Here is a 25,616-nt window from a genome sequence, read left to right as displayed (position 1 = left end):
GCATACTTGCCAACCCTCACGAATTTTCCGGGAGACTCCCGAAATTCAGCGCCTCTCCCGAAAACCTCCCGGGACAAATATTCTCCCGAAAATCTCCCGATTTTCAGCCGGAGTTGGAGGCCACGCCCCCTCCAGCTCCATGCGGACCTGAGTGAGGACAGCCTTTTTTCACGATGGGAGGACAACAGGGTGACAAGAACTAAATCATCCAGACTAGAGATAAATTGTATTATTATGTTTATCTTACCTAAAAATAAAGATATTTATTAATTTAAAAAAAATAAAAAATAAATTTTTACTATATTTTGCTAAAAACATCAAAATTAATTGTATTTTTATTTTTTCTGACTCCTTATTACATCCAGCCATATAATTATACATTAAAATAAACATATTTGAAATAATTAATTTTAAATTATCATAATAATTCATTTAAAATGACCATATTTAATTATTAAAATAATTGCTTGTTTATCAACAACTTTAGCATTTTATTCATTACATTTTGAAGCTCTCAGAAGCCAAGTTATGTTATATTCCTTAATATTTATTTATGCAAGTTTGAAGTATCAATTATCCAAACACACATACATACATATATATATATATATATATATGATGTAGCGGCTAGCTACGGGGTGTTAGCCAATGGCTTTGGCTGGGGGGGCGGGACTTCCGGGGAAGTTAGGGAAGTGACGTTGTTGACAGGAAGTGTTAGTTCGAGTTTTGCCGGGAAAGAGGGGAGACGCACATTGGAGCTGTTGTGTGGTTACATTGCATCTTATTACAATAAATACGAGACAAACGAATAAGTCTATGAGCCTACGTTCCTGGGAATATTACACTGGTGTCAGAAGTAAAACCGGCGTTTTTCGAAAGAGACTTTGTCGCGGTAAGGACACGCTGCGTACCGCGCATTAGCCAGTTAGCTGCAGTCTGTGAGTTAGCTAGGACCGCAAGCGTTTAGCATGTTTAGCTACGGTGAGCATAAGTTTAAAGTGGAGCGGGATGACGCTGTTTTGGAGCGGGTGACCGTCGAACAGCCGCCCTCCTGCTCGCACACGAGCGGCTCGTCGTCCCGTGGAGATGTAAAGATGTCGCCGCTGCCGCCGCCGCCCACAGCTTCCCCGCACGGCGCGCCCCCCCCACCGTCTGCTGCCTCAGTGAAGACGCCAAAATTTGCCGGTGGATCAGATTGGGAGGCGTTCCACGCTCAATTTGAGCTTTTGGCGGACGCTAGAAGGTGGGAAGCAAGGGACAAAGCGTTACAATTGGCTTTGTGTCTGGAGGGAGAGGCTCTTTCGTGCCTCCTGCTGCTGGATTCTGAACAACAGCGGTGCTACGCAGCCCTGGTGGGGGCGCTCAAGAGGAGGTTTGGGAGATGGTCTCAGCCAGCGCTTCTAAAAACTGAACTGAGAGGGAGGTGCAGGAAGCCTGGCGAGCCTCTCCGGGGGTTCGCTAATGACATTGAGGGCCAGGTGCGCCGTGCAAATGGTCACCAGCCTGCTGATGCACGGAATGAGCTCGCAACTGACCTGTTTGTTGGAGCCATTACTCCTCCTGACCTGCGCGTGCAGGTGCAGCTTCAGCACCCGAGGTCCCTGCAGGAGGCACTGGAAGCTGCTGTTGAGAGGGAGATGCTGGGGAGTGCAGATGCAGCCGGGGAACTGGAAATGAAACCCCATCCAGTGAGGGCGGCGTCGTCACACACGTCTAGTGACGGGGCTCCGGCTTGGGCGACAGAAATTACCGAACTACTGAGGTCGGTGACTCTGCAAAGTCAACGTGGCCCGCGCCCCATGCAGGTCTGCTGGGGCTGTGGCCAACCTGGACACTTTCGCAGGGAGTGCCCTGCCACTCGTCGGGAGCCGGGAAACGGCGCCGGGCCCGCATAGTCAGGGGTATGCGGGCCCCTACGTCCACCGCGGACCCTGACTCGCCAGCCCAGGCTCGTCAAGCAGGGGAGGGAGCCCAACAGCACAGCCAGGGGGGAGGGGCTCCATCCCCCCCAGAAGCAGACGACGACTCGCCTTCTGCTCCTTTTTCTCGCTTTCGGGCACCCGGAGGAGCCCAGCGACACAGCCAGGGGGGAGGGGATCCATCCCCCCCAGAAGTAGATGACAGCAGTGTCCCACCTATGGCGGTGGGCTGGACACGGGGGGGGGGGAGGCCCAAAGGTGGGGGCTCCTGCCATGTCGCTGTATCTGTCCAGGGGGTGCCTACCGTGGGCCTGGTGGACACGGGGTCATCGGTAACGCTGGTAAGACCGGACGTTCTGCCCAGCAGTACACCACTTGAGCCCACAGCAGTACAGCTACGCACAGTCACGGGCCAGCTAGCTCCTATGGTGGGGAGGGGGTTCCTGTGGTTGTGCGTGGGGGGAAAGCGAGTTCGCCATCTAGTTTGGGTGGCAGATGTGCAAGACTGCTGCATCTTAGGGCTGGACTTCCTCCAAGTCACTGGGTGCCTGCTAGACATGGGGAGGGGTACACTTAACTTCCCGGGGGGCCCTACAGTTGCCATGGGTACCCTAGTTTCCGGGACCCTGCCCGTTTCACTGCATGCCTCTACAGTCTTGTTGCCTCACACCACACCTAGTTACCACCCCTGCCCTCTCCCTGTCTCCCTTCAGCCAATGACAGAGCTGTGTATTACCCGGGGATGCCAGCCCTGGGCATCCCTACCCACGGCCCCCCACCCGCAGCCAGCACCCCCGGTCATGGGGGGAGGGGTGTGGAGGGAGGAGTATGTGGACTTGGAGAAACAGCAACAGGAGCAGCTGAAACAGCTGCTGATGAAATTCCAGGGCAGCTTTGCAATGAATGAGAGTGAAGTGGGAAGAACCCACTTGGCGGAGCATGTCATAGACACTGGCTTGGCGCGGCCCATCAAGTGCCACGCGCGCCGCATTCCCCTCGCTCGACAGCAGGTATGTGACAAGGCTGTAGATGACCTGCTGCGGGCCGACTTTATTGAGCCGTCTGAGAGCCCCTGGGCGGCACCTGTGGTCATGGTCGCGAAAAAGAAGGCTGGTGATTGGCGATTCTGTGTGGATTACAGACGGCTGAACGAAGTGACCACAAAGGACTCTTACCCCCTCCCCCGTATTGATGAGTCCCTGGACCTAGTTTCCGGCTCTTCGTGGTTCACCACTCTGGACCTTAAAAGCGGATATTATCAAGTACCCCTTTCTCCTGAATCTCGCCCTAAATCCGCCTTCTGTACCGGCCGGGGCTTGTGGCAATTCAAAGTCCTTAGTTTTGGACTCTGCAATGCCCCCGCCACTTTTGCCCGGCTTATGGACAAAGTGCTGGCTGGTATACCCCGCCAAGAGTGCCTGGTATACCTGGACGACATCCTGGTACATGGGCGTTCTTTTGAAGCAGCCCTCGGGTCCCTGAGTCGAGTCCTGGAGAGGATTCGAGCAGCGGGCCTTAAACTGCACCCTGACAAATGCAGTTTCATGCGGCGAGAGGTAACCTTCTTGGGACATGAGCTGGGTGCCGATGGCATCGGCGCCATGGGCGAGAAGGTGCGGGCTGTGAGAGACTGGCCTGTCCCTCGGGACCAAGGACAGCTGAAGAGCTTCATCGGGCTTGCCTCTTACTATCGGAGGCACGTGCGGGGTTTTGCTACAATCGCCGCGCCCCTATATCGATTGCTGGAAAAAAGCAAAGACTTTGTGTGGTCCGAAGGGTGCCAGGAGGCATTCTGGGGGCTGAAACGGGCCCTCTGTGAGGCCCCGGTACTTGCCCCACCTGACCTCACCCTGCCCTTCTTACTGGACACTGATGCCAGCGGAGTGGGGGTTGGGGGGGTACTTGCACAGCCGTGGCAGGAAGGGGAGAGGGTGGTGGCCTACTTCAGCCAGAAACTCACAAAGTCGGAACGGAATTACTGTGTCACCCGCCGAGAACTCCTGGCAGTGGTGCTCTCTATCAGACACTTTAAATATTACCTATGTGGCCTCCCCTTTGTGATTAGGACTGACCACTCTGCCCTCCAGTGGCTAATGACTTTCCGGGAGCCGGAGGGGCAGGTCGCCAGGTGGTTGGAAGAGCTACAAGGATACCACTTTGAAATAGAACATCGGCCAGGTACTCGCCACTCCAACGCGGACGCGCTCTCTCGCCGGCCGTGTGCAGCAGACGGATGTCGTTACTGCGAGCGCAGGGAAGCTCGGGAATAAGAGCGGCGGGCAGAGGGCGCCGAGTGTGCGGCCGTCAGTCAGGCTGATAACGTTGACTGCAGGGAACTACAGACTGTAACGAATGCTGATTGGAGGCACGCACAGGAGGAGGACACAGACCTTCAGCCTGTCTTGCAGTGGGTGGAGGCTTGGCAGCGCCCACCTTGGGAGGCGGTGGTACCGTTCTCCAAGGCTACCAAGGGCCTGTGGGCCATGTTTGACTCACTGCGGGTGTCCCAAGGTGTGCTGCAGCGGGCATTTAAGGCCGTGGCCACGGGGGAAGAACAATGGCAGGTGGTGGTGCCAAAGGGACTGCAAGGGGCGATGCTTAAGGCAGTGCATGGGGGAGGTGGGTCTGGACATTTCGGGGTCGCCAAAACACTTAAGCGGCTGCGACAGGGGTTCTATTGGGGTCGGCAGAAGAGAGATGTGGAAGACTTCTGCCGCCGCTGTGACCCCTGCGTTGCCCGGAAAGGCCCCACTGGGCGCTCACAGGCACCGCTCCAACAGTTCCCAGTGGGGTGCCCCATGGACAGGGTGGGGATTGACATTACAGGGCCGTACCCACGGTCTGACAAGGGGAACCGCTACGTCCTTTCCGCCATAGACTTTTTCACCAAGTGGCCTGAGGCATACGCCATTCCCAACCAGGAGGCAGAGACCATTGTCGATGCCCTGGTAGAGGGCATGATAGGTCGGTTTGGCGTCATGGCATCTTTGCACAGTAACTGAGGCACAAACTTTGAGTCCCGGGTGTTCGCGGCCTTCTGCGAGCGCCTGGGCATTCACAAGACCCGCACTACCCCATTGCACCCTCAGAGTGATGGGTTAGTGGAGCGGTTCCACCGCAACCTGGGAGACCAGCTCGCCATTGTCACCTCCCGCCACCAGCGTGACTGGGACCAACACCTACCACTGGTGCTGATGGCGTGTCGCTCTGCTGTCCAGGAAACCACGGGGTGCACACCGGCACTTCTCATGCTAGGGAGAGAGATGCGCACACCAGCAGAGCTGGCCTTTGGCCGCCCACCGGATTCCCCGGCCTTCGCTGCAGGGCCAGAGTACGCCAGGAAACTACAAGACCGGCTGGACTCAGCCCACAGTTTCGCTCGGGAGCAGCTGCAGGAAGCTGGTGTAAAACAAAAACGCTACTATGACGTGACGACCCGAGGGAGGGACTTCGCGCCAGGCGAGTTGGTCTGGGTCTACAACCCGATTCGGAAGAAGGGCCGCAGTCCCAAGCTGGACAGCAAATGGACAGGACCCTGTAAGATACTCCAGAAGCTGGGAGAGGTTGTGTATCGTGTCCAGCTGCCCCCCCGGGGAAGGAAGGTGGCCCTCCACAGAGACAGACTCGCCCCCTACCGGGGGGGTCCCCCTTCCCCTGCCTCGGATACACAGGTGACCTCTCCCTTGCCTGCCCAGCCCTTTACCAATACCCCGCTTACGCCCCAGGGGGAACCAATTTCCCCACTCCCCTCCAGCTCCCACCCGAGGACTGGCACACCCGACCCAGCTGTTCCACTGCTGGGGGATGGAAGAGAGCGGCCAAGGCGGGAGAAGAGGCCTCCGGACCGCTTGCAAGACTTTGTGGTGTCCTTAGACTGAAGGACAGTAAGGGAAGGGGGTGGGGGGGTTTGTGAACCTGCTTTTGTGTGATGTAAGGGTTATGTTTGTTTACACTGTTGTGTTTGCACCAATGGGTTGCTCTGATTTACATGCTGCTATGGTGTTGCCAAATGTTGCCTTACGGGTCAGTCCTCGAGGGCGAGGACTTTTTGTAAGGGGGGGGGGGGGGGGGGGGGTGATGTAGCGGCTAGCTACGGGGTGTTAGCCAATGGCTTTGGCTGGGGGGCGGGACTTCCGGGGAAGTTAGGGAAGTGACGTTGTTGACAGGAAGTGTTAGTTCGAGTTTTGCCGGGAAAGAGGGGAGACGCACATTGGAGCTGTTGTGTGGTTACATTGCATCTCATTACAATAAATACGAGACAAACGAATAAGTCTATGAGCCTACGTTCCTGGGAATATTACAATATATATATATATATATATATATATATATATATATATATATATATATATATATATATATATGTATATGTATATGTATTAAATACTTGACTTGGTGAATTCTAGCTGTAAATATACTCCTCCCCTCTTAACCACGCCCCCAACCACGCCCCGCTCCACCCCCGACCACGCCCCCCACCTCCCGAAATCGGAGGTCTCAAGGTTGGCAAGTATGATGTAAAGTGCTATATGAATAAACTTTCATTGATTGATATTTCTTGTGAAAATTATTCTAAGTTATGTGTTGGATGTCATCTAAATTTACAAAAATATATTTTTGGACTTTTTTGATAAAAAGTGAGTACAAACTCAATAACATTTTGAGTCTATGTTAACTTTAACCGCACCAAAACAAACATTCGTGCTCTATTCTTTACTTTAGTAGTACTTTACTTTTGCGTTGTATTCAACTACAAGTGGCTACGTTGGTTTATTGATCCGCACCCACTGGGCTGAACTAGACTGATGGCCATGATAACTTGTTACGTAACAGCTGTTTTTTTCCTCAAGAACGACACTCTGCAGTGCATCAGATTTTCTCACCCAGACTGTGGCGGACCTTTCTGAGGACGAGATGGCTTTTTTCCCGTATTTTTCAGCGGAGACATGGACTTTAATCGCCATTGTTATTGCTCTGCTGGTGCTGTAAGTCAACGTTACATAAACTCCCATGTTCGACGTCAACATTCGTTCGTGATGTTTTCATTATCGCATACTTTAACTTTTAACATGTTTTTCGAAGGTTACAATGGATATTTTCACGAGACCGAATATTTTATACGGGCTCATGGGAAGTCTGAACTTGCTACTAAATGGCTGATTTAAATGACGACAATTATTAAAACAACATTTCCGACAAAAGTCGTCATGAGTCCAATTAAAGAAAATGAGTTTTGTATTTGTGCGTTTCTCATCACATTACCGCATCGCTTACAGGCTGCGTTTACTTATTTAATGGTATATTCAAATATATTGCTAAATCAATTCAATGTGAACCACAGCAACTTGTGGGAGGTCACGGGATCCGGTCAAACCAGAAATGCACGTAGGGAACAAACTGGGTTCTAAACGCTGTGTGCACTAGAGTCCTTTCATTTGCTCACTTCAACATGTGCAAAAATGAATCGTAAGAAGCAAGCTTAATTACTTTGTTTGTTCACTTCCTGTGTTTAAGTATATATTTTAATTGGAGATTTTACCTAATTTCAATAATCCTTTGAGTAAAAATAGTCGAGAATATAGGTATCTGCTCCTGATTGTGGAAACTAGCTTGAATGAAATCAAGTTATTTTGTGTTCCTACTTTATAACTCAGTGGTTCTCAAACTTTTTTCACCAAGTACCACCTCAGAAACCACTTGGCTCTCTAAGTCAGTGTTTTTCAACCACAGTGCCGCGGCACACTAGTGTACCGTGAGATATTGTTTGGTGTGGCGTGGGAGATTATGTCATTTCACCTAGTTGGGTTAGAAATATTTTATGCAAACCAGTAATTATAATCCGCAAAATAATGTGCCGTTGTTGAGTGTCTATGCTGTCAAGAGCTCGGCATATCAGTAGGTGGCAGCAGGTAGCTAATTGCTTTGTAGATGTCGGGAACACGGTTTGTCGCGATCACAGTATGCGGGAGGCAGAGTGAAGGTAAAAAGGTATCTAATGCTTAAACCAAAAATAAACAAAAGGCGAATGCCGCTAAGAAAAGGCATTGAAGCTTAAGGATGGCTATGCAAAACAAAACTAAAACTGAACTGGCTGCAAAGTAAACAAAAACAGAATGCTGGACAACAGCAAAGACTTACAGCGTGTGGAGCAGACGGCGTCCACAAAGTTAATCCGTACATGACTTGACGGCAATCAACACCAAAATAGGAGCGCAAGACAAGAACTAAAACACTACACACAGGAAAACAGTAAAAAACTCAAAATAAGTCACAACGTGATGTGACAGGTCGTGACAGTACACCTACTTTGATACAAGAGCTATAGTGATGCATGCTTATTTATTGTTTAAATTCATATATAACAATTGCGAAAACGACTTTTTATTGTCATTATCGGCTGCTGAGTTTGATTTTTTATGTTTTCTGCTCGCGGTGTGCCTCTGGATTTTTTCAATGGAAAAAAATGTGCCTTGGCTCAGAAAAGGTTGAAAAACACTGCTCTATGTAACACCATAATGACCAATATTAAAATGCAGTAGCGTGGTAGGCCTAAGTATTCATTAAAAACCAAGGCAGAGGTTTAATTTAACATGCATATTCAATATTAGTGGCCGCTGTAACATTACACAAAATGCGAAAACATAATCAACAATGATACTCATTATACAGTACATATTTACACACTTCTTTGGCGTATTTCCTGGAAAAAATATAAATATACACTTCTGCTTTGTTGTTATAATAGTAATGTTTATGATCCTTCATGACTGTCTTGGAATCGTATTTAATTTTCTTAGTTTAGTTTTTAAATTTTTTTACTGTTACTCTTATTTTTGTTTCCACCTTCTGTCTGCTTGCATTTCTAAGAGAAGGTGCTGTTGTGTTTGACGTGTGTGGCAGCGTTAACAGAGTCACGCGAGAGTTTGGGTGTCTGTGTGTAGAGCAGTGGTTCTTAACCTTGTTGGAGGTACCGAACCCCACCAGTTTCAAATGCGCATTCACCGAACCCTTCTTTAGTGAAAAGTAAAAAATGTTTTTTTTTTTTCAAATTCAAGACAAAGTTATATGTTTTTTTACTGGTACACAAAATTAACCGTGCATGAACATCACAACAAATTACACACCTGCAAATCAGTGTGACTTCTGCTGTTGCCGTATCCATAATACGCCGATTGGGAGAAGTTTTTATTTACACGATGAGTCAGGTGTGTCTTGACCTCAGCGTCGGAGGCTCCACCGAACCCCTGAGGCCGACTCACCGAACCCCTAGGGTTCGATCGAACCCAGGTTAAGAACCACTGGTGTAGAGTTCCCAAACGTGAGTTGTGGCAAACAGCAGTTATTGCCTTTATGTGTGTTTAGACTCCCTGAGTTTGTTACCGCTTGTTAAGAAAGTGTATCTTCGACTGTCTTTCCTTCTCTACTGTCGGGCATTTCAATATATCATAACTTTCAGTGGCAGCGCGATTGCAAAAGCCACAGCCGACACAATAGAAGTGGCAGCGGTGCGTTTAGACTGGCTTTATTATACACTGAACATAAGTATAAACACAACACTTGTTTTTGCTCCCATTTTTCATGAGCAGAATGTTTTAAATGTCTTCAAATGATATTTAATTTCAAATGATGTGTTTAACAGTATTGTTAATATTCATCAGCTATGGAAATGCACCCTATGGCTTTTTCAAGAAAATCGGGATCAAAGGTCCCAAACCGTTGCCGTATATTGGGACATTTCTGGAGTACAGAAAGGTGAGATCACGTACAGTAACATCAGAGGGTTTAATTATATCTGGCATTTAATTTATTAAGTTTTTATTTTATTTAGGGCATCCACAATTTTGATATGGAATGTTTTCAAAAGTATGGAAAAGTCTGGGGGTAAGTGTATACATCTTATGTGTGTTTAACATTGATACACTGACTCACTGTAATGGGTTCTGTAAGGCTTTTTGATGGCAGACAACCCATCATGGCTATAGTGGACACAAGTATGATTAAAACCATCTTGGTTAAGGAGTGTTATTCTGTCTTCACCAACAGACGGGTAAAACAAACAAGTTAAGATTTTTTTTACATACAATAAAAGACTAAATTTTAAATTAGGTGTTCTTTTGCTGTTTGTTTTTAGGATCTGGGCCTAAATGGACCTTTACGTGATGCTGTTTCAATCGTAGAAGATGACCAATGGAAGAGGATCCGCAGTGTGCTCTCGCCGTCATTCACAAGTGGCCGACTAAAAGAGGTCAACAAGCTCACTGATTTCCTTATTTAGTTTTTTTTTGTTGCTGTTTTTTTCTCCTTATGTACATATTTAAGGGTTTATTATTTACTTTTCAATAGATGTATGGAATAATGTTGCATCACTCAAGCAATCTGTTCAGATGTCTTAGGAAGAAAGCAGAAGGAGATGAGATCATTGAAGTCAAAGAGTGAGTAACTACTTTTGTGCAAAGCATGCATTATGACATAAAACAAAAGTTAATGTACCTAATATTAACTTCCGAAGCCAAACAACTTTTTCGGCTGTTGCTATTTACTGTTTTGAGATTCCAACATGTGATTGCAGGTGCCTGATTGGCCCCAACACCTATAATGGAACCTAAACAGTTAATGAGTCTAGAATCTGGAAGTAGAATGAGTGTGGAGACATAGAACATGCTTTTGCAGATTGCTCCACCAACGAAATAACATTTATATAAAAAAAATAAAACGAGACGTGTCGTCATGAGTAATATCAAGATGAAATTATAACACTCACCCCCGCAGAGCAGTTTTTACCTGCCAATAGTCCTGACCTCAACCCAAGTGGACACATGTGGAAAGAGCTTTGAAGTGCTATTTTTTTCAAATGAATAATATATAACTATTTGTTAAGGAGTGAAATGCCTTCCCACTGTAGTGTTTGACCAGGATAAAGAGAAAGTCCAAAGCTTTGTGGCGAACTCACTAATTAGGCTTCTTACTGTTTCTGAAAAAATAATATTTACATTTTCAATCATCGAATCCATAGGTGTCAAACTCAAGGCACGGGGGGCCACATCTAGCTCGCCACATCATTTTATGTGGCCTTCAAAAGCCTGAGAATATGCGTCAATAAGGCATTTATTAATTGATGTATTTCAATTTTGACAGAAAAAAATGTAATGCATGCAAATGCAGTTCTTGACTCAATATTTGAAACAAGAAGTTATTTTTGTTTTGTTTTTTGTCATTGAAACCCTTTTCAAAGTAAATTGTACACTAGCTGAACCAATATATATGCTCGTCAATTTGACTTCTGATTCCAAAGCAAGTTTTCCATATGTTTGTTGTTAAAAAATTATAATATGAAGGGGAATTTGTATAATACGGATGTAATGATATGAAAATGTCATGTCACGGGTATTGTGACCCAAATCATCACGATTATCATTATTTCTATCATGTTATTGTTAAATTTGCTCAAAAAGTACATCCACACAAAATGTGTCTTGTATTAATGCTGGCATTAATGCCAGCTAGCAATTACCGTGCTCGCTACTTTTCTAGGAAACAAGCAGAACCACTAAGTTTTTTCAATGTGTGTGCTTGAGCGGGTGCTTGAGCCGTAACAGTGTGGTAGTCAATCACGGTTTTATGATAATTAAAATTTTAAACTGTAATACTTTACTAACCATCAGATATTTTTTCACCGTTTGTCATTATTCTGTGTAGTTAGGGTTGCCAACTCCTTGCGAAAAAGAAGGGAACTCTTGCCGGGCGAGTCGACCTGATTTATTTGGGCCTTTTTCATTTGTGTAAAAAGAGTTGTATACTATCCACAAAGGTTAAATGAAGGGAACTGGACTCTTCGGGTTTGTTGACGATGTTTCAGAATTGACCTTTGTGGATTATATAACTTGACTGACAATCTACAAAAATATTTTTATATCTATTTTACTCCAAGTATAATGTAATTAGATGCACATGTTTTGGAGTAATACGGATACCGTATTTTTCGGACTGTAAGTTGCTCCGGAGTATAAGTCGCAACGGCCGAAAATGCATAATAAAGAAGGAAAAAAACATATATATGTCGCACTGGAGTATAAGTCGCATTTTTTGGGAAAATGTATTTGATAAAACCCAACACCAAGAATAGACATTTGAAAGGCAATTTAAAATAAATAAAGAATAGTGAACAACAGGTTGAATAAGTGTACGTTATATGACGCATAAATAACCAACTGAGAACGTGCCTGATATGTTAACGTAACATATTATGGTAAGAGTCATTCAAATAACTATAACATATAGAACATGCTATACGTTTACCAAACAATCTGTCACTCCTAATCGCTAAATCAGATGAAATCTTATACGTCTAGTCTCTTACGTGAATGAGCTAAATAATATTATTTTATATTTTACGGTAATCATTTCACACATAAGTCGCTCCTGAGTATAAGTCGCACCCCCGGCCAAACTATGAAAAAAACTGCGACTTATAGTCCGAAAAATACGGTACATAGGAAACAAGTTGTTTAATAATATTTATAAATATTTTTGTCTTAAATATAAATCTTCCCTGCTAAACTTAACATAATAAAAATAAACATATTTCTCCATCAAAGTAAATTTGACCTGCCTAACTTAAAATAGAAAATGAGATGACACAATGAAACAAAATCACAGTGGTAAAAAGTAACTTTTGGAGTTTGATGACCAGAAACTCCGCATATAATTCTAGCTCCACGCTGAGGCAGTGACAGCAGCCAAGGCAAAAGGAACGGATGCCAGAAAATTCGAGTAGCAATGAGTTTGACAGGAGAGCGATCAGTCACACTGGCATCCATTGACTTAGTTGAGATTGACTGAATTTGCGTGGATTGGAGCGATCGCAAAATCTTGGAGGGACTGAATATTATAACAAAGTAGCCCTCTGAGGCCTTCTGTACCTGCAATGTGGCCCACAATGAACATTAAAATTTTAATCAATCAGAGAACACCAAACAGTAGTCAACAAAAACAGCAGAATAGCTTTTTAGTGTTGGCATTTTTGGGTAGCACATTTTACATGAATGCAGCGCAACTCAGTCATTCTGATCATCCCTCAAATGTATGTTACCTTTAAATAGGGCTTAATTTAAAAGGGAAGTGCACATACTTTCAAAGAGTATACAACATATTTGCAAGAAGCACACAAAAGACATTTGTCTTTGTTTAACACTTGTTTAAGCAATGGTGCTATCAACCAGCTATGTATGACTAATTCAAACTGAATATTTGCAGAGTTTTTGGACCTTACAGTATGGATGTTGTGACCAGTACTGCATTCAGTGTGGACATTGACTCCATTAACAATCCCTCTGACCCATTTGTCTCAAACATTAAGAGAATGGTCAAGTTCAACATGTTCAATCCCTTCCTTGTGCTTGTCGGTAGGTCACACACTGCCACTTAGTAATGTCTCTGTTTTTGCTGGGCCCCTTTATGTAAGAGTAAATCTTTTCCCTACGATTTCAGTTCTTTTTCCATTTCTGCGACCACTGCTTGGAAAGATGGATGTGACACTCTTCCCAGCTGAAGTGTTGACTTTCTTCTATAACTTCCTAAAAACGATCAAATCTGACCGGAACAAAAATGAACACAAGGTAAGAATTTTAAATTGTTGGCTGCACATGTGAGAATTTGTAGGATTTGGAGCACTTACCTAAAACCGAAATGCTTCTCTTTCCGGGTAGAACCGAGTTGATTTCATGCAGTTGATGGTAGATTCTCAAATGTCAGACTCCAGCGAAGGAGATGCAAGCAATCACAAAGGTAGAAAAGACCCAGAAGACTTATTTTATTCATTCAAATAGAGACTGTTCGATATCCTGCTAAAGTGGGTTTCCTGTATTCACACACCCATACACACAACTATTTATAGTTCTTTGCAATCTTGACCGTGGGTCTTGCAACTCAGAAATGTCCCTTTACTATAATTCTTATTTTGAGAACCAGAATTGTCCATAGTGAACGGTTTTTTTGGTCTATTTATTTTATCAGAGTTACACATTTCAGGAAAAAATAGCTGTGTTATGCAAAATAAAAGTGTCTATTGTAGATTGTAGTGGACGTCGGTCACAGCCACACCTGGCCCAAACTTGAATTTCTAATTAGATGCACATTTTGGACCTAATTATGAGTTTTAATGCAAAAACACAAACCAAATGTAAACCTAATTAAAACATAAATTATATGGAGCTAATTCGGGGTCAAAAGTTTCGTACTTGAAAAAATAACTTTGAAACCGAAACTTAAAGTTTTGATGTTGAATTTTAAAAATACATCAGTGTATTCCAAATAAAAAGAAGTTAAACTTTTTTTTTTTTCAGTTTGAGTATAATTATGAATCACACTAACATTTTTTGGGAATTAATTTTTTTTAAATTTTTTTTTTTTACTTTCATGTATTTTGATAGATGAGCTTGTTTTTTTTTCAGATGCTTATTTTTTTTAATAGTTAAAAAAAAGTCAGATTCAAATACCTTTTTTTCAAATTAAAATTTTGTTTTTCAAATTCCGACTTTTGACCCTTTGTTACGTGAAGTGTGTGCGAGGGGCGTGGCTTTATGACAGACCAATCAGCAAAAGTATAAGGAGCGTTCCCGATCACGTTGCCTTCAGGGAATTAGGCACTAATTAATTTCAAACGAACACTTTATTTAGGCTACACCATGCAATTGTCAGTCACAGAAATGATGCCAGTGAGACATGAAGGCTGTTCTACAAAGCATTTAGGACTGCAGCAACTAATTATGCCAGATTATGCATTTCAACAGCCAAGCTTGAAATTCCCACTTCCGGGTAGAACCGTGAGTGCCGTTCCACACACACACACACGCAGTGATCCACTCGCAGATTGCAACGATGGCGTCCAGCTCTGCAGACCGTAGACATTTGGCCGCCATACCATCTTGAACCGATCTTCTCCTCGTATTTGAGCAGCAGAAAGAAGATGCCAGAGGATTGTGCTGCATATTCCTATCCAAATCGTATATTTAAGGAATTTTATCATGAGATGGCACGAAATTTAGTACCCAAGGTACCAGATTTAGCCGAGCGAGGACCACAACAATAAAATCTTTATAACGTGATATAAATAGAGTAGGTTATAAAAAGCATAGGTTAGGCTGACCATATTCTGAAATCCCAAAAAGAGAACACATACCTGTATACGTGTGCCAAGGCGGGCAGCACGCCAAGGCCGGACTAGGTGAAATTTTGCCAATGATACTCGAACTTGCTTTATAAATAATTATATTTATTTAAATAAAGCATTTTTTCTCCTCTGTTGACAGCAGTGTTGGCGCTAGGAATTTTCAAAATGGGGTCCCAGGGACCCCATCAAGTCATAAAAATTGGGTCCCACAGTAACTTTTTGGGGTCCCACTTTTTTGTAACCGTTTTGAAAAAAAATTATAAACGTATGCATTATCCTGTTATATCTTACATTCTATATTGTGTTTTGGAAAAAAGTTGTCATAAACGTTACTTCATTAAAAAAATAATAAAAAAAGAAAACAAATGTATATACATATGTAAATGTATTCAGTTATAAACATTCATTCACTTTCTTCTTTCCTTCATGGATCTGAACTTTACCACTGCTGGTAGTTTTTTCTATGTTTTTATTAAATAAGTTGTAGGTGTATTTATTTCAGTATAAAAGTGTAAAAAGTGTTTTGCTTGGGTCATGAAATTATGATAATGATGTGTCAGGGCATACATACATTTTATATTTAACGTTTACATTTCTGGAGTTTATATCAACTTCAGATCTATCCCTCATTTCAAAATGTTTTAGTTTTTTTTATGTTGTTTTTTTGTTTGTTTGTTTTCCGCCCTTTTTTGTCAAACAAAAACTATGTTTTTAATGGCAAACACACAACATATGCAAAATCTTCCACCAAAAATATTTTTCAAAGTGGAATGTGGAATGGATGTGAAGTAATCGGAACATTGGATAGGTCAATAATTCATAACAACATTGATTTTGATTCAATATTATGTTTTGAGCAATGACAGTTTTAAAGAAAATAAAACAGCTTTATTTTATTAGTCAACATTGCAACTTTTTCTAAATTACATTTCACCTTTAGGCTTTTTTATTTCACTTTTGTTATGTTTTTGTTTATTTTAATAGTATTTTTAGAATGTGCCGTGGGCCTTTAAAACATTAGCTGTGGGCCGCAAATGGTCTCCGGGGCAAACTTTTGACACCCCTGCTATAGATAGTAAATTTGACCCAGAAAATATAAACAATACAAAACACTGGCGGAAAGCGATAATCGATACAATAAAAAAAAAACAAGCAAACCGGGTGTCTTGTCTGTCTCTCCACTCCCTTTACCATGAATTGATTAACGTGAACCCCGAATTAAACAAGGTGAAAAACGTATTCGGGTGTTACCATTTAGTGGTCAATTGTACGGAATATGTACTGTGAATACTGTGAAATCTACTAATAAAAGTTTCAATCAATCAATCAATCCCTCGCTCTCTCTCACGAATGCTGCTGCATGTGCACACCTTCACAATTTGTTTTGTTTTTAACCCCTTCTTAACCCTGAACGTACATTGAAAATACACACAACCCTAACTCAAAATGCCGGACATTTGAGGTATTTAAGAAACTCCGCCCGGACAGCCCCGCAAAAGAGGACATGTCCGGGGAAATGAGGACGTGTGGTCAGTCTAGCATAGGTTAATAGGTATAGATCTGGTGTGTCCAAACCTTTAGTTTGGCCCACAAGACTTCACCAGTTTTATAAGTATTTTGGGCCGCGGGGTGCCAACTTAGCCACAACTCTGCGAGGTAATCACAACAACTACTACACTGCTCATTGTGCTAAAGACCTAACTCAAAGCTGCCAAGCCTCACACTTTTGAGCATGAGAGTCAAACAATTTAACCCTTTCTCATGCCACACTTGACATTTATCGTGCTTATAGTTTCCCATTCATTGCTATATATACATTTTTTCACGATAAACTTGTTTCTTGCGGCCTGCTGTCGTTAGAGTACTTCTGATTGACTTACCAAAAGAACCAATCACAGACCAATCCATAAATTCTTATTCATTCTTGCCTAAATCTAGCCAACCACGGAAGGCACCACGCAATGTAAACCAATCAGAAGCAAGGTAAGGCGGGTCTTTGCGTCTTTTATTTTTCACACACACTTTAGAGCAGTGTTGTCAACTTGACGACTTTCTCGCTGAATCTAAAATCTTTCCAACTCTTCCTAGTGACTTTCTTTTTCCAAAGTGACTAGCGACAAATCTAGCTACTTTTTTTGAAAGTTTGGAAACGTGAAAGCGCGTAACACTCTAATGTCCTCAACATACCAGCGGTGCTGCTGTGAGCCTTCCCCTGTCTACTGAATGTCTGCTTTTAGACAGCTTATACTGAAAACACATTTCTTTGTGCTTTTAAGTGCAATTACAATGGAGTCCATTCCATTCTTGTCAGAGCAGAGAGGAGACCCGCACCGACTCTGTGCAAAGCTGCCGTTGTTTCTGCCTAGGTTGAGATGGAAATGTTTAATTGGAGATGCACAGCCCTGATTTTATATATATGTATATATATATATATATATATAAAACATTCATCCATCCATCCATTTTCTACCGCTTGTCCCTTACGGGGTCGCAGGGGGTGCTGGAGCCTATCCCAGCTGCACACGGGTGGAAGGCAGGGTGCATCCTGGACAAGTCGCCATCTCATCGCAGGGCGAACAGATAGACAGACAAGATTCATTCACACACTCGGGCCAATTTAGTGTTGCCAATCAACCTATCCCCAGGTGCACATATATATATACATATATATATATATATATATATATATATATATATATATATATATATATATATATATATATATATATATATATATATATATATATGTATATATATATATATATATGTATGTATGTATGTATGTGTACAGAAAGTATTTAGACCCCTTTTTCAATCTTTGTTTCATTGCAGTCATTTGCTAAAATTTAAAAATGTTTATTTCTCATGATTGTACACTCAGCACCCCATCTTGACAGAAAAAAACAGAAATGTAGAAATTATTGCAAATTTACTGAAAAAGAAAAACTGAAATGTCACGTGGTCATAAGTATTCAGACCCTTTGCTGTGATACATAGATTTACTCACATGCTGTCCATTTCTTCTGATCCTCCTTGAGATAGTTCTGCTCCTGACCTGGAGTCCAGCTGTGTTTAATTAAACTGATTAGGAAAGGCACACACCTGTCTATCTAAGACGTTACAGTTAACTGTGCATGTTAGAGCAAATGAGAATCATGAGGTCGAAGGAACTTACCAAGTAGCTCAAAGACAGAATTGTGGCAAGGCACAGATCTGGCCAAGGTTACAAAATAATTTCTGGAGCACTCAAGGTACCTTAGAGCAGTGGTCCCCAACCACCGGGCCGCGGCCCGGTACCAGTCCGTGGATCGATTTGTACCGGGCCGCGCAAGAAATAATAAAAAAAAAAAATATATATATATATATTTTTAAAAAATGTTTTATTTTTTTAATTTATTAAATCAACATAAAAAACACAAGATACACTTACAATTAGTGCACCAACCCCAAAATCCTCCCTCGCCCACTCATTCGCACAAAAGGGTTGTTTCTTTCTGTTATTAATATTTCTGGTTCCTACATTATAAATCAATATAGATCAATACAGTCTGCAGGGATACAGTCCGTAAGCACACATGATTGTATTATTTTATGGAAAAAATAAAAAATAAATAAATAAATACCCTGCACCCCCCACCCTCCACCCCCTGGTCCATGGGACAAATTTACAAGTGTTGACCGGTCCGCAGTGACAAAAAGGTTGGGGACCACTGCCTTAGAGCACAGTGGCCTCCATAATCCTGAAATAGAAGAAGTTTGGAATGACCACAACTCTTCTTAGACCTGGCCTTCCAATCTGAAAATGCTATTGTCATTTCTCTCACAGACAGTAGCCTATATAAAGTGTTGGCTTGAACTGAATTCTTAAGTTACCTGAAGGCAACTTGTTTATAGACGTTCCTTATCCTTTTGCTGATTGGTCTGTCATGAGGCCATGTCCTTTGCATGCACTCCACATACAAAAATGTCTGAATCTGAAAAATCAATATTTGAATCTAAAAGAAAAAGGGTTTGAATCTGAATTTTTTTTTTTACTCTTAAAAAAAAAAAATTGGGAAAAAAACACAAGCTCAAATATCAAAATATATGACAGTGAAAAATTAAAATAAATAATTCATTCAAAATCATTTTAAGTGTGAATTTAAATTATATTCAACCTGAAAAAAACTGTGTTAACTTGTTTTTATTTGAAAATACTTTCGGTTTCAAAGTAATTTTTTTCAGGTACGAGACTTTTGACCCTGATTTAGTACCATAAAATTAACAAACCTTTGAACTATTTCTACTGAGAATTTAACCCAGTACAGCTGGCTTACAAAACCAGTATAGTAACGCTGTGCGCCGCGGACATTGCTATTACATCCTTAACGGTGATGGGGCATGAAGGAGTTATGTATAATTTTGCAGTAAAATTTGTGCTCTGAGTTGACATTTATTGACATTAATTGACATGTTACGACTCTTCTCCCACGGATGGCGGTTCCTTACTGACAGCATGTGATCTCTGGATCTGCCACTGTGTTTACACTGGTCAACATTTTTTAAATCTGTCCGATGTTTCAGAATGAACTCGAGGGCTGGTGTGTTAACTGAATTTGGCCCCGAGCCGCGAGTTGAATAGTGCTCAGCTACAGCTTGTTTCCATGATGTACTGTGTTTGATCACAATGCATATGTGTTTCAGGTCTGACTGATAATGAAATCCTTTCTCAGGCCATGATTTTTATCTTTGCTGGCTATGAAACCAGTAGCAGCTCACTGTGCTTCTTAGCCTACAATCTAGCAACACACCCTGACATCCAAAAGGTTCTGCAAGATGAGATTGATGAAACAATTCCAGACAAGGTCACTTCAAAAATGTTGTTCCCTTTTAAGCAACTAGTTTAGTGCCTTACAACTGTACTTTACATCAATTTAGGCTAGACCAAAGTATGAAGACCTGATGCAGATGGAGTACCTGGATATGGTAATGAATGAGTCCGCAAGGCTGTTTCCTATCGCCAATCGTCTGGAAAGGATAGCAAAGACCTCAGTGGAAGTTGACGGAATGACCATTCCCAAGGAAACTATAATCATGGTGCCGGTTTACGTTCTTCACCGTGACCCTTCTTTATGGCCGCAACCTGACTCTTTCAAACCTGAAAGGTACTGTCATGACTAGAAAGTCAGGGAAGGTACTGCCAGTTTATTTTTTGTGACTTGCCTGACAGTATATTTGTTGTTTGTTTTTTGTTTTTAGGTTTAGTAAAGAGAACAAAGACAACATAGATCCTTACGCATACTTGCCATTTGGAGCAGGGCCTAGGAACTGTATTGGCATGCGATTCGCTCTCCTGATGATGAAGTTGGCTTTTGTGGAGATCCTGCAGCACTACAGCTTTGTCACCTGCAAGGAAACGGAGGTGAGTAGACATTTACAAACATTTGAAAATTGTAATGTTTACTTTTTTTTTTTAAATCTTAATTGAAAATATTTTCTTAGATTCCGTTGACGCTGTCAAAGGACGCATTCACATCACCTACGAATCCCATCAAACTGAAACTAGTGGCAAGGGAAGATGCTCCAGATTGTATTTCAAGAGAAATGTGATTTTTTTTCATATATTCTTTCTTTTACAAGAATGACATGGGACGTACGTAATTTTGCGTCAGTATTGACATTATGATCTCAATCAATCAATCAATCAAAGGTTGATTATGTTCTACATACAGTATCTTATGCTTATAAGTCACAGTTACTTTAAAAAAGGAACTAATCAAATTAAAGTAACAGTGAATTTAGCATGTTTGCACGCAACTAACAACAAGCTTTATAGTATATTTAGCCTGCTACAGAAATGCTATCTTTGACTTACATTCCTTTGATGCTTATCCAATCACAGGCTGCAGCTACCTCCACATATATGCTATGCTATACATAATGTAAGCAATGCATGACATAATACATTTAAGGTTAAAGACAGTTAAAAGAAAATGGAAGATGATTACTGTTTTTCTGTAAATGAGATAGAACTACAATAAAAACAGACTGTGTTTCAAGGCAGTGAATTTCCTTCAATTTACCCTTTAGAATACCTCTTCACTGTTTTGACTGTCATGATATTCTAGTATAGTGTATCTAAATGACTTGGGTCATAAGCTAATTAGATATTCACAACATTTTCATCCTGTAACTTATTTTCCCCTGGGGGCCACAGTCTGAAAAATCTAAGCATGCTGGGGACCTTTTTGATAAAAAAAAGGCTAAATAAACCCAATATCCAAACCAATGTACCGTAGGCCAGTGGTCCCCAACCCGGGATCAATTGGTACCGGGCCGCACAAGAAATAAAAAAATATGTTTTTTATTTTTATTAAATCAACATAAAAAACACAAGATACACTTACAATTAGTGCACCAACCCAAAAAAACTCATTCACACTCATTTGCACAAAAGGGTTGTTTCTTTTTGTTATTAATATTTCTGGTCCCTACATTACACATCAATATATATCAATACAGTCTGCAGGGATACAGTCCATAAGCACACATGATTGCATGATCCCCCCTGGTCCATGGGACAAATTTTCAAGCGTTGATCGGTCCGCAGTTACAAAAATGTTGGGGACCACTGCTGTAGGCCTACTACAAAGCGATATATTAATGAAAAAACAGCTTAGTAATATTGGCATCAACATCCCTGAACAAGCTAGTCAGATTACTTCTAGACCTCCACCCCAGATCACACCTCACTCCTACCCACTTCTCCAAAGTGGGCTGGCTCAGGGTGGAGGACAGAGTAAAACAACTTGCACTGAGCCTAGTCTATAAAATCCGCTACACCTCCTTGATACCGAAGGACATGTTAAACTACTTCCATAACGTAAATGACCGCCATAACCACAACACCAGGGGGAGCTCCACTAACCACGTTAAACCCAGATTCCGATCTAACAAAGGTCTTAACTCATTCTCCTTCTATGCCACATCAATATGGAATGCACTCCAAACAGGTGTAAAAGAAAGTGCATCTCTAGCCTCCTTCAAAACCGCACTAAAAGAACACCTCCAGGTAACTTCAACCCTAAACTAACACCCTCCCCTTCCACATCCCACCTCCCCGAATTGTAAATAATCAAATGTAAATAATCAAATGGAGATATTGTTATTATGCTTTCTGATTTCTCTCTCTCTGTCCCCTACTTGCTGTACATATCCTACCAAATCAGACTTACACTGTTTCAATGTCCATTTCTCTGATGATGCAATTGTTGATGACTGAAGTGCTGATATCAACTAAACCTAACCCCCCCCCCCCTCCACATCCCATACCCCGGATTGTAAATAATGTAAATAATTCAATGTATATACTCTGATGATTAACTTGTGTGATGACTGTATTATGATGATAGTATATATTTGTACCATGGATTGATTTAAGTGGACCCCGACTTAAACAAGTTGAAAAACTTATTCGGGTGTTACCATTTAGTGCATACTTGCCAACCTTGAGACCTCCGATTTCGGGAGGTGGGGGGCGTGGTTAAGATATATATATATATATATATATATAAATAAAAGAAATACTTGACTTTCAGTGAATTCTAGCTATATATATATATATATACATAAATAAAAGAAATACTTGAATTTCAGTGTTCATTTATTTACACATATACACACACATAACACTCCTCTACTCATTGTTGAGTTAAGGGTTGAATTGTCCATCCTTGTTCTATTCTCTGTCACTATTTCAGAACACACACATTATACAAATATACACTATAAAATCAATAAGAAAACGGGAGCTCTAATTTGGGAGTCTGAATTAGGATCAGAAGTTCCTATATAAACATTGCGTACTCACGTCGCCTTTTTGTATTGATTACTGCAGCTGTACACTGGATTCATTCACAAATACAAACTACAATTCACAAACACTTTAGAGTTAGGCACCAACATCAGAATGTGTACTTAAACTTATAAAGATCACATGGATAGTATTCAGTGAGTTGATTCACCAAAACTAATCTGTTATACAGGAGGAAAAAGCACACAGGACGTTTCAATTGTTCACAGACTGGTCGCGCTCATCAGAATGACAAGACACTTCCGGTCTGCAGGTGATAGCATTCAATTGAGAAGAAACGCCCTACTGCCCCCTACTGACCAATGTGAATACTGATAAATGTGTAATGACAGCTCCAAAAACGAATTCAAACCACAAAATAAACTAAATAAATCAACACAAAAATGTGACACATTATGGGTGGGTCACATATGCATGTACAACAGGCTGTCAACACGTCACACAGGTCCGCATGGAGCTGGAGGGGGCGTGGCCTCCAGCTCCGCCTGAATTTCGGGAGATTTTCGGGAGAAAATTTGTCCCGGGAGGTTTTCGGGAGAGGCACTGAATTTCGGGAGTCTCCCGGAAAATCCGGGAGGGTTGGCAAGTATGATTTAGTGGTCAATTGTACGGAATATGTACTGTACTGTGCAATCTACTAATAAAAGTCTCAATCAATCAATCAATCAATTTCCATTTTTTCTCCCCATCATTTTGGCCCATTTTTTTCTCCTCACTTTTGCGGTTATTTTTATTGTTAGCTTTCTGGCCCCTGGACCGCAATTTAAACTGGATTTATGAGTTACAATGTTATTCTTATGAAATTATATGTGCAATGTGCAAGCGGTCAAACACCTACACTCATTCAAATCTAACACAAAGTGTTTGCAAAGTCCTCCGCCAACGTGAGCTTATGTTCACACTATTAGTTTAAAATTATTTATTGTTATTTCAATTTTCAGTGGGATTTTCAGGATTAATGCAGCTGTTGTATTGAGATTGTTTTGGCATGCCTAATACAGTTTTTTCCAATTGCTTACAAACTAAATTTTAAATTTTCACACAGTTAACAAAGTCTACACACAGTAAGCAAAACCACTGTGCAGATTTGGCTAATATAAGGCATAGACTCAACTTCACAGTTTTTGCGAAATATTCCACACAATGCTTTAGACACACCTTCCCATCTTGCACATGGGATGTGGATGAGATATATGGCCTGATCCAGCTACAGGCAGGTGATGATTAGAATCAATCACTGAGGCTTTTGAGTACGTTCTTTCATAGAGTTGCTGTTGCCTAAGTCTGCACATGTAGCATATATATTATTTATCTCCAGATTTTTTTTCAAACCTTTTTATTTGTCTCAGATTTTATGTCATTGTTGACTACTGTTATTTGTAACTTTACCTGACTGTGGTAAAAATACATATTTTCAGTTTGCAGCATCATTGTTGAGCTGTTCCTGAAAAGATTACAGTATATTTGTCAAGACTTGGTCCTTGGGGTTTGTTTTTCCGGAAGGCAACGGAAAGTTGGCGCGGGCAAAACGTGAATGTGAGTCAAACAAACGAAAGGCGCGCACAATGGCGGAGAACAAACTATGAAACCAAAAGACTAGCACAAAGGCAAAAACCTATGAACATGAAACAAAAACTTACTTGGCAAGAACTGTGAACATGGCATGAAGCAGAGTGACGATAAAGAGTGATGTCGCCAGAAAGACAGCCTGGCAAGTGGAAGCTTAAATAGTGACATGATTAGTGACAGCAGGTGCGTGACTCAAAATGTGAAAACGTGAGACAGGTGCGTGACATCAAGATGTGAACCAGGTGAAACTAATGGTTGCTATGGTGACAAAACAAACAAAAGTGCACAAAAAGTCCAAAAACAAAAACGAAGATGACTAAAACAAAACATGATCACACAGACATGACAATATTATTACTTTCTCTTCAGGTCCTTACGTATATAAATTCACTTTAAAGTAAACAATGATAATTGCTCTGGATTTGCCAATATATTTTGTCAAGTTACAGTAATCATTTATCACATATGTTAAATAGGTTAGGCAAAATGCCCCAAACATTTGATTTCTTATAGTAAAATAGGGTTTTTTACAAATGTGTTTTGTATTTATCACTCTTATGGGTAACTCACTCCAATAGTGTCTTATCATTTGAAGTTTGTGTGAGTGAAATGAAAATAAAACTGCATTTTTTACAAATGCTTGCTTTATTTTGATGAATGGGTTTTGACCGAAGTTTGTCATATTGTAAATAATCTAGGAATTAAGAAAATTGAATGTGGTGTTTGGAAAAGTGTGTATATATTTTGAAAAAAGACACACAGTTTGTAAAATTGTGTGTAAGCAAATGGTAAAAACGGTAAATTTAATGGCCAGTGTACTGTTGTTTTACTATTGTAGTAACGACACTTTACCACTAAGAGGCGCTAAACCCCTAAATGCTTTCCTGTCAAGGTAATAATGCTCAAGTATGAGTGTGTGCATTTAAAAGTAACTAGAATTGTTAATGGAGAGGGGATGAGCAATGTGTTGACTATAATCTGCCACGCACTTGTCATTATTTATCCAGCACAGAATCTTCATGTGCATTCAAAATAAACCATATAGATGTGCAAAATATATGCATTGCTGTAAAAAGGTTCATATGCGGGATTATCAATAAAAGGATAT

General features: G+C 41.5%; 1 protein-coding gene and 2 long non-coding RNA genes across 4 annotated transcripts; 1 reads left to right on the top strand and 2 right to left on the bottom strand.

Moving 5' to 3' along the window:
* The first annotated feature begins 6,738 nt into the window (after positions 1-6,738).
* Positions 6,739-21,125, top strand: LOC133619323 (cytochrome P450 3A27-like). 2 transcript variants are annotated; one of them, XM_061980297.1, is made up of 13 exons: positions 6,739-6,904; positions 9,578-9,671; positions 9,748-9,800; positions 9,867-9,966; positions 10,051-10,164; positions 10,263-10,351; positions 13,173-13,321; positions 13,407-13,534; positions 13,625-13,703; positions 19,771-19,931; positions 20,005-20,231; positions 20,326-20,488; positions 20,569-21,125. In XM_061980297.1, exons 1-13 carry the CDS (start codon positions 6,834-6,836, stop codon positions 20,674-20,676), a joined length of 1,536 nt encoding a protein of 511 aa, XP_061836281.1. In that variant the 5' UTR covers positions 6,739-6,833; the 3' UTR covers positions 20,677-21,125. The 2 variants fall into 2 exon arrangements, with proteins under 2 accessions (XP_061836281.1, XP_061836290.1); XM_061980306.1 differs by lacking the exons at positions 9,578-9,671; positions 9,748-9,800; positions 9,867-9,966 and having other exon boundaries at positions 6,749-6,904.
* On the bottom strand, positions 12,584-18,167 carry LOC133619337 (uncharacterized). Its single transcript, XR_009817416.1, has 3 exons — positions 18,095-18,167; positions 13,594-13,671; positions 12,584-13,508 (listed from the first exon to the last, which is right to left on the bottom strand). It is a non-coding gene; the product is annotated as an uncharacterized lncRNA (long non-coding RNA).
* LOC140678855 (uncharacterized) lies at positions 19,904-24,631 on the bottom strand. Its single transcript, XR_012050502.1, has 3 exons — positions 24,580-24,631; positions 20,373-20,472; positions 19,904-20,094 (listed from the first exon to the last, which is right to left on the bottom strand). It is a non-coding gene; the product is annotated as an uncharacterized lncRNA (long non-coding RNA).
* Between the last annotated feature and the right edge of the window lie 985 nt (positions 24,632-25,616).

This window comes from Nerophis lumbriciformis, linkage group LG01 (assembly GCF_033978685.3).
Source record: "Nerophis lumbriciformis linkage group LG01, RoL_Nlum_v2.1, whole genome shotgun sequence".
Taxonomy (NCBI): domain Eukaryota; kingdom Metazoa; phylum Chordata; class Actinopteri; order Syngnathiformes; family Syngnathidae; genus Nerophis; species Nerophis lumbriciformis.
This window is presented reverse-complemented; position numbering and strand designations above follow the sequence as displayed.